Source organism: Peromyscus leucopus, chromosome 1 (assembly GCF_004664715.2).
Source record: "Peromyscus leucopus breed LL Stock chromosome 1, UCI_PerLeu_2.1, whole genome shotgun sequence".
Taxonomy (NCBI): domain Eukaryota; kingdom Metazoa; phylum Chordata; class Mammalia; order Rodentia; family Cricetidae; genus Peromyscus; species Peromyscus leucopus.
This window is the reverse complement of record NC_051063.1, coordinates 101,837,515-101,846,852: the sequence shown is the minus strand read 5'-3', so window position 1 is coordinate 101,846,852 and position 9,338 is coordinate 101,837,515. Positions and strand designations below refer to the sequence as shown.

The 9,338-nt window shown below is 41.3% G+C and overlaps 1 protein-coding gene across 1 annotated transcript; it reads left to right on the top strand.

Annotated features, from left to right (window-relative positions):
• Nucleotides 1-5,674: 5,674 nt before the first annotated feature.
• Nucleotides 5,675-8,483, top strand: LOC114706688 (olfactory receptor 51E1). Its single transcript, XM_028889179.2, has one exon. It carries the CDS (start codon nucleotides 5,713-5,715, stop codon nucleotides 6,664-6,666), a length of 954 nt encoding a protein of 317 aa, XP_028745012.1. The 5' UTR covers nucleotides 5,675-5,712; the 3' UTR covers nucleotides 6,667-8,483.
• The last annotated feature ends 855 nt before the right edge of the window (nucleotides 8,484-9,338 follow it).

The window sequence follows — 9,338 nt, the reverse complement described above, 5'->3', positions numbered from 1 at the left end:
AATCTGGTTAAATTTGGTCCTGGGGAAACTATTCATACAAAGTGCTGAGAAAAGCTCAGCCTCCTCAAGCGTCAAGGCTCCTCCAGGCTGCAGCCCCAGGTTATTGTCCATGAGGCCACCCTACCTCTCTTGGCCTGGAAGTAGAAGCCAGAGGCTCCCACCTCCATTTGGGCTCCACTTTAAGAACATTCTCTTCCAAACATTCTAACAAAGGCTGGAAGCAGAGGGCCTCACATCATTGCTCTGGGTAACAGACACTCCATTTTTACCCCAGATAAGGACAAAGACCACAAATCCCATCCTCATTCCCTCTTGCCCCACCTCCTTTCCCAATTTCCCTAAGTATGGAAACCTGCTTAGGTGTCCTGATCCCTAAAGAGGCTCCTGGACTCAGGCCCTTCATTTTGCCTCCCTTAGGTAGAATATGGAAATTGTTCCTACAAAGCATCTATTATTAAGAAGACTGTGAGCACAGGATAGGTTTGGCATATTGAAAGCGTATAGGTTGGTCACTTAGAGCTTTATTCTTTACACTGCCACCTGTCAAGTGGTTATCACTACCTGTCTGACAAGCTGGTGAAAGGCTCTGGTTAGACTAGGAAATAGTCAGTAGAGAACAGAAGCCTTCCTCTTCACTTCTCTACTGTGGGGCCTGACCATGGTGCAGTCAGGAGACTAGGCCTGGAAGAGAAGAGTGACCCATAGCCTCATCCAGGAGAGTTCTCTTTATTATTCTCTTACTTTCTTGTCTAAGATTATACCTGGGAAAGTGTTCCATTTGTCAGACCCTCATCTTGCCTTACCTTTGGTCAGATTTTAACAGCTTCTAAAAGGTGTAGTGCAACCAAGGATAGCCCAAGATAAGAGAATAGGAGGTAGCCTCAGCCGTTTCTACTGTACTCATTGATTGTTAGGCCCCAGAAATGTCATTTAACCTCTTGGAGCCCTAGTTTTCTCATCTGTCATAAGTAAAGGATTCAGAGAACTCCATCTATCCTGAAGAACTATTCTCAGTCGAGGATAATATTTATATGCCTGGTATTTTGTAGGCATTCAGTAAGCTCTATTAATATCACAAAACAGCAAGTCAGGGCTGGGAGAGCGCTTCATTGTTCTCGGGTCAGAAGAGAGGGCACAGAGCCCTTGTTTTCCTTCTTCCAACTTTCCCATGGGTCTAGAAGAGTGGCAGCGGCTCTGGTGAAGAACGCGGGGTGGGCTGGTGAGAAGCGCTGAGCTGGTATTGGAGGGAGTGCTTTGAAGGCCAGGAGAAAGACTGAGACCCCAAAGTGCATTTAAACTCTGTACATGTGGGTTCTGCTGCTCTCTTCCTGAGAAAAGGCTAAGATGCCCAAATAGTTCCCGGAGAAACACTCCTAGGACTCACTAAGCTAATTTGACATTCTAGGGAAAAATTAAGAACAGGGTTACTCCTTTGGGATTAGGATGGTGTGTGAGAGTGAGTGAGTGAGAGAGGGAGGGAGGGAGAGAGAGAAGGAGTGAGTGCAAATTTCTTTGTTTATTTTTCCTTGGTTTTCTTTCATTTTCAAAACAGAATGATTTTGTTCCAACTTGCTTGGAAGCTCCCAACCATCTCTTGAGAGAGTGTGAGTGCTTGTAATTGTGAACTGGTGCTGGGTCCACAGGGCCTCCTGAAGTTGTCCATTCTGTTATCCTTTGGAGAGCTGTAGGAGACTGGCAGGGCTGTGCCATCTGAAGGGTGATACCTGGGCTGTCTGGGCCCCTTTCCATCCCTTCATTTCTCATCTCCACAGATTCTGAGATCCAGATCTTGTTTTGTGCTGCCAAGGTACCTTCCTTCCAGGATGGCTGACTCTTCCCTTTTCATTTCGGACACCTCTATACCAGGGTCCATTCTTGCACCTTGAGAAACTGAGTATATTTATACATATGTATATGGGTGTATGCATAGAATGAATACATTCTTCATTGAGTGAAGATGAAAGCAAACTGGAAAAAAGAAAATTTCATTTTATATATTTTCACTTGATCTTAGCCAAAAGGCCGAGAAGCGATTCATTTTATATATTTTCAATGTTATGTGCTCTTTGATAGTTTTATAATGCATTTTGACACAGCTGATAAATTCACAGTAGCCCTATGAAGTTGTTATTATCTGAGATAATAATAATAATAATAATAATAATAATAATAATAATAAATTTACTACCCCAAGAGTTGAGGCCAAGACTCATGTTTCTACCCCAAAGGATCCTACTCACAGCCCCAGTCTGCTCACAGAGGCCATAAAATTTCACACATGGACCCATGGCTTTTCCCAGTTTGCTTCCTAGTGCAGTATATTTTAATCTTAGCAATGTGCCAAGTTTCCCATGTCTGTTCATACAAACTGCTGGATGGCATGGATAGCTAGCTGGCCCTCTGGAGTGCTGGAGTCTCTTCTGGTTAATGCCTCCAGGTGAAGAATCCTAGGTGATGTCTGTCTTCAGATGAAGATGGTGCTGCATGTCCTCTTTGTACTTATTAAAGCCAAGACATTGCTTTGTGCTTCTTTCCTTCTCTTTTTGTCTCCCCCTCTCTTTCTCTGTCTCTCTTTCTTCCTCCCTCCCTCCCTCCCTCCCTCCCTCCCTCCCTCCCTCCTTCCTTCCTTCCTCCTCCTCCTGCTCCTCCTTCTTTTTGCATTTTCTCACATGCCCTTTGGATCCCTGCCTGTTTTGTTGTCCCTAATGATTTCTGTCTTTCCCTTTAGGACTACACTGTACTGACTTTGTGTATGTTCTTTCCTGCAGTTCTTTCCTGCCTCTGCAGTTTCTAAAGTTCAGGTATCTGACAGTTCTACCTACCCCCTGCCTGTGTGATCTTCATCAGATGCTCACCAAGGGATTCTGCTATTAGTAAAACTCATTTCATTTTTGAATGAGCATAATTTGATGCTGATTAATAAATGAAGTAGTGTTATTGTGTTAAGGAATTTATGATTAGGGGAAAAATAAGTAGTTCTTATAATCAGGAGAGTCAATGCATAAAAGGAGACCCAAACACAATTACTTGGGAATGCAGAACAGGAAATGGTCAATTATCCAGGAAAGGATCTTAGGAAAAGTAACACAAGAGAGAAAAAAATAAGTGAAGGCATGAGGATCACACATGGGATCAAATCCAGGGTTTCCTACATGCTAGACAAGCATGCCTCCAGCCCTTCCCTGGGTAGCACAGGCAATGGCCTGATACCATCTGGTCAGTACTGTGGTGTACAGGTGGAGATGCTTACACCAGACATGGCAGCTAGCTCCATGGCATCTAGCTTGTATAACTAGCAATCAACATCAAGGCAAAAAGAAACATTACAATTTTGTGCACACTGTATGTGAGGTATAGTTTAAATACTTAGCAGTCATCATCTCATTCCATCCTCACAGCGGTTTCGTTAGGCAGGAGCTGGTATTAATATCATTTTGGAGATGAGGCGATGGAGACACAGAAGTGATAAATAGCCGGTTGTGGTGGCACGCACTGGTAGGATTTGCTGAAGGAGGCAGAGGCAGGCGGATCTCTGTGAGTTAGAGGCCAGCCTGGGCTACCAAGTGAGTTCCAGGAAAGGCTCAAAGCTACACAGAGAAACCCTGTCTTGAAAAACAAAACAAAACAAAAAAAAGTGATAAATAATTTGCCCTAGTTAACACTGCTCCCAACTGGGATTTATGCAGGACAGATTCTGAGACTCAGTGTATTGATAATTACATGGTACTAACTCTGAGATTTTAGTCTATGGACAAGAAGAACTTATGTGCTTGAGAGACAACCAGGTAGTCTCTTTTAGAATTATATGATTGATTGGGTTCCAGAAAGAGTATCAATATATTTGGGGGTCAAGAGTTTATAGATAGAAAAGTAGATTTACTATTAAAGAGATTGGATAGTCTGAGAAGAGAATATAGACAAAGAACACCAAAGAAAATTTTGCATAGTGTTGCCATTTAAAGGTATTGCTAAGAATGAAGCCGAGGAGGGTGAAGATGGAGACGGGATAACAGGAACTGGTGAATGGAGAGAGATGAGGAGCATCAGGCAGGAGAAGGAGCAGTTTTAAGAAGCAGGGAGCTATGCCACTACAAATGCAATTCAGAAGAGTGAGCGGTATTGGTGACTTCGCCTGTTTGCCTGAAGTAGATTAACTACAGTTCTTTGCTTTAACTTTTTTCCTTCTAACAGATTGAATCAAACTCTATTATAAAAGCCCCCATCCCAGTTCTCATAGGCCAAATATATGTTTACATGTATATATATGAATTCAGTGCCCACACACTTATGTATGCACATATATTGAATCAGACCCCAGCAGATTCTGCATCTGCAGATTCAACCAACCATGGATTGAAATTAATTGAAAAAATATTGTGCTTTGGGGGTACTACTAAATAAAATAAGCATATCTTGAAAATAAGCACTGTAATAGATCGACAGTAGATCTACTAACTAAAGAGGCTACTGGGTGGCTATCAGGGGCTATCAGTGTGGTTAGACTAAGTAAGTAAAAGGATAATTTACATCTCAGGTAGGGCAGAGTTAGAAGCTACATTTTACCCACCCACCCAGTGTGACATACAGTTTAAAGTGTGTGAACTGTTTGTTTTTTGAATTTCTATTTAATGGTTTCAGACTTCAGGTGAATACAGTTGATTGGAATAAAATAAACCGGCAGTGAAAGTATGGCTAAGGGGAGATGTCTGCACTGAAAGGATGCTCCCATGAGAAGCACGAGGCAGCAGTGCAGGACAGGGCAGACAGAGGAGGCCGAGCATGGATCCGTCTCCACTGGAGATCAGCATCAGCATCCTTGAGAGATTCTCAAGTTACGTCACAGTGCTGGCGTGGTGGCTGTAAGGCTACGTTGTTTAAAAACTCTTTCGGTGCTTGGCATTGTAAATGGGATCTAGATGGGACAGCGATGGATCCACTAAAGCTGTCACTCTTTTCCTGATATGAGCTGTGTAGGGGAGTGTAAACTCTTGATTAGATAGCTGGGAAAAATGGAAATTCAGACTTCTAGTTCAGGATAAAATCAGTCATGCTTTTATTGGAATAGGTTTTATCACAATAAAATAGATGCTATTAAATTAATATTGAAATGTCTTCTCTGTATTGGGCTAATGTTAAAGTTAGGATTACGACTAAAATTAGACCATTAGATTAGTGATCAAGTTAGGTTTCAATGTCAGCTTATCTTACTACTCCCACTGATGCATTTGCATGAGAATCACCTTCGAATGGACTGATGAAATTGGCCATAATTACAGTAAATATTAAAAATTTTAATTTAGTATTTCTCCATCCATAGTTTCATTTTCTAGGATCTGAAAATGGCTTAGATGATTAATACGATCAATATTAAGCATAGGGAGTATAAGATACCACAGAGGATGTAATTTGTTTTTAGTTTGAGAACTAAGTGATTAATAATATCAGAATGTTGTCTTATTATTTCACTTAATATATACATAAGATTAGCAAGAAGAATTAAGTGAATTTTCATCTTGCACTTGAGTTATGGTTAGAAGAAATTTAGTGTAGGTTTAGAGTTTGGATAAGCAATGGAATTAGAGTTTTGTTAGAGAATATGACAGTAAGATCAAGGGCTGTATGGCATTGAGATTCTAGAGGACCTGACAATGACTTGTCTTTGTATTTCAGCTTCAACCTGCCTGGTACTGGCCACATCTTAGTTTCTTCACTATGGTGGGCATCAACAGCAATGAATCCAGTGCCACGTACTTCATCTTAATAGGCCTCCCAGGGTTAGAAGAGGCTCAGTTCTGGTTGGCTTTCCCATTGTGCTCCCTCTACCTTATTGCTGTGCTAGGAAACTTGACAATCATCTACATTGTGAGGACGGAGCACAGCCTACACGAGCCCATGTATATCTTTCTTTGCATGCTTTCTGGCCTAGACATCCTCATTTCCACCTCATCCATGCCAAAAATGATGGCCATTTTCTGGTTCAATTCCACTACCATCCAGTTTGATGCTTGTCTGGTACAGATGTTTGCCATCCACTCCTTATCTGGCATGGAGTCCACAGTGCTGCTGGCCATGGCCTTTGATCGGTATGTGGCCATCTGCCATCCTCTACGCCATGCCACTGTACTTACATTGCCTCGTGTTGCCAAGATTGGCATGGCTGCTGTGATCAGGGGTGCTGCACTAATGGCACCCTTACCTGTCTTCATCAAAAGGCTACCCTTCTGTCAATCCAATATTCTTTCTCATTCCTATTGCCTACACCAAGATGTCATGAAGCTGGCCTGTGCTGACATCCGTGTTAATGTCATCTATGGCCTCATTGTCATCATCTCTGCCATTGGTTTGGATTCACTTCTCATCTCCTTCTCATATTTGCTCATCCTTAAGACTGTGTTGGGCTTGACACGAGAAGCCCAGGCAAAAGCATTTGGCACGTGTGTCTCTCATGTGTGCGCTGTTTTCATATTCTATGTGCCTTTCATTGGATTATCAATGGTTCACCGTTTTAGCAAGAGGCGTGACTCTCTCCTTCCTGTCATTATGGCTAACACCTATCTGCTCATTCCTCCTGTACTCAACCCCATTGTCTATGGAGTCAAGACAAAGGAGATCCGGCAGCGCATTCTACGGCTTTTTCTCACAACCCCACATACTTCAGATCACTAGGAATCTGTGATGAAACCTCCCTCCATTTAAAGTTCTCTAATTCATAATTTACTATTAGCATCCTGGAAGACATTATTAAGAAAACAAATCTTTCTTAATCAAAGCACAGCTCGAATCTTTCAAAGATGAAACTGGCTGTGGAATTTCCATGGGAATAGAATAAAACCTGCAATCTCCATTTTCCAACACCAGATTCCATTTTGTTTTTTCTCTATATGATTGTTAAGACCAACACTTGTGTTTTGAAGGTTATTATCTCCCATTTTATCACCACTTACAAATGTCAATTCATTTTACTGATGATGGTTCATAGCATTCAGAGATGGAGCAACACATCAAAAATGTTCATCAAAGGAAGGACAAAAGGAAGATAAACACAAGACTATAATAAAATTATATAAGATAGATTAAAACTCCAATTTCCTCATCAGAATTCACAATGACTTTGGATTTCTAAGAAGTTATAACTGGATTTATTTTTCAAAACAATTTCCAAAGAAATCATTGTTTTTCTTTTGGGTCCCAGGCCAGAAAAAACTACATTTGCCTACAATATGATGAAGTGACACACTTTGTTATGACAGTTGTCACAGCTATGAAGACATTTTTTTACCTATTTAAGTTTATCAGCTTTTTATTTGTACCCTGATTGCACCAATGTGGAAACAGATATTTCCCGGGAACCAGTGAATTACATACAATCATGGAAGCTCAAAAACAGAAGAAACTAATGAAACTTTCATGTCATGTATAAGAATTGCTAGATAGACTTGTGGGATGTTGAGTTGGGAATCTCCAGAGTCTTATGTTGTTTTTGGAGGAGGCATTTTCACTTACCTAGGGCTGCTTTGGGGAACTTCCTATTAATAGAAGGCTTTAATCATGTCACTAGACATTGCTCTGTGTTCTAGCCCAATCACCACTGTACCTGTCCAATGGAGTGTTCCCAGATGGATTTATTTGAGAAACAGTGTGAATAGTTGCAGATTCCCTGGGTGTCTGAGGGATGCTTTAAGAGAAGCAGTTGAGAATATCCATCAGCTTGTGGTATAAAGAGAGGAGGATAGTCACCACAGAATAGAGAGTCAAGAACAAGAGACATGAGACTGAGTAGGGCCATTAGCTCACGTGACTGAGCAGGAAGTAAGACTAGGGGAAAGGAAGGTCTGTAGAAAATGGGGATCACATATATAAGCAAACACCACAGACACCCAGGGCTTTAAGCTGTGTTGCAATGAGGGAAATAAGGACTGCATTTCTGCCAATTGCACATACCATGGATATAGCCTTGAGGTCTACCTAGGAATCCTACACACTCGCTAGAGTATTTCCAGGAGTGGGATGGCCATTGTGGGAATTGTAGGAGTGGAGATGGAGTATACTGGTCAAGGATTAGGATCATCACCCACAGAAAAGCCATAGTCAGATCCAGTGTGTAGTTGGTGAACATGAGAGACAGGCAGCAAAGTAGGGGCAGGGGAGAATTTCCTGGCCATGGCTAGCAGCACAGAGACCCACTTGTACATTCAACTTCTTCGACTATACTCCCGAATATAAGAATTGTGGATATGATAGAATTGACTAGGCCAAGGTGAGGGGTGGCTAAAGGAAATAGCATGAAATGTACTCAGTGCAAGATTTGGTCACTTTGAACTGAGCAGGAGTGGGAGAGGATGGGAGGATGGGTACTTGTCCATTTCCACTGCCCAGAAGGGCTCTGACACTGCAGTTGAGAGAAAGACAATGAAAAGGATTAGAAAGATATGCTTTCCTTACTTGCAAGGTGAAATGTGATCACTGAAAACAAAAATCACAGGCATTCTGAAAATATAAAGAAATTAAAATATAATAAAAAATCTTCAGTTTGTTACTCAAAAGAATCTAAAAACCATTCATGTTTATTCTTCCAAGGTTTTGGTGTGTACTGGCATGCATGCTTTGCTTGGACATATGATAAGTTTGTGTGTGTGTTGTGTGTGTGTGTGTGTGTGTGTGTGTGTATGTGTGTGTGTGTGTGTGTATGTGTGTGTGTGTGTGTGTGTGTGTGTGTGTGTGTATTGTTGGAGGACATTTGTGTATGTGTATTCATTTTGGTGATTTTTTTTTGAGAGAATCTCATATAGTTCAGGGTGGCCTCATACTGTGTAGCTAAGAATGACCTTGAACTGATGATTCTCTTGCAGTCACATCTTAAGTACTGGAATCACAGGTGTATGCCTCTATTCAACCCCATTGTATATCTGCTTTATACTTGTAGTCCCTTTGGAGTCATTCATATAATGCTTGATGAATGGATTAATTACATTGACCAATTAATTTTTTTCTTTTAGGGACAGAGTTAGTACTTTAGATTGCAGAAATGTTTCTGGTTCACTCCAGTCTGAAGCATGTACCCAACATACCTTCTATCTGTAATTCATACTAGTAGCTACTATAATGACATCATGAAATTTGTAGGCAAGTTGATGAAACTAGAAAAACTCATCCAGAGTGAGCTAACCCAGACCCACAAAGACAAACATAGTATGTACTCACTTATAAGTGGATATTAGCTATAAACTAATGTGACAGTACACAGACCCATAGAGGCTACATAACAAGGAGGACTTGGGGGGTGGTGGTGCAAGGATCTCCATGGGAAGGGGCAATAAAATACAAAATGTTTCATGTAT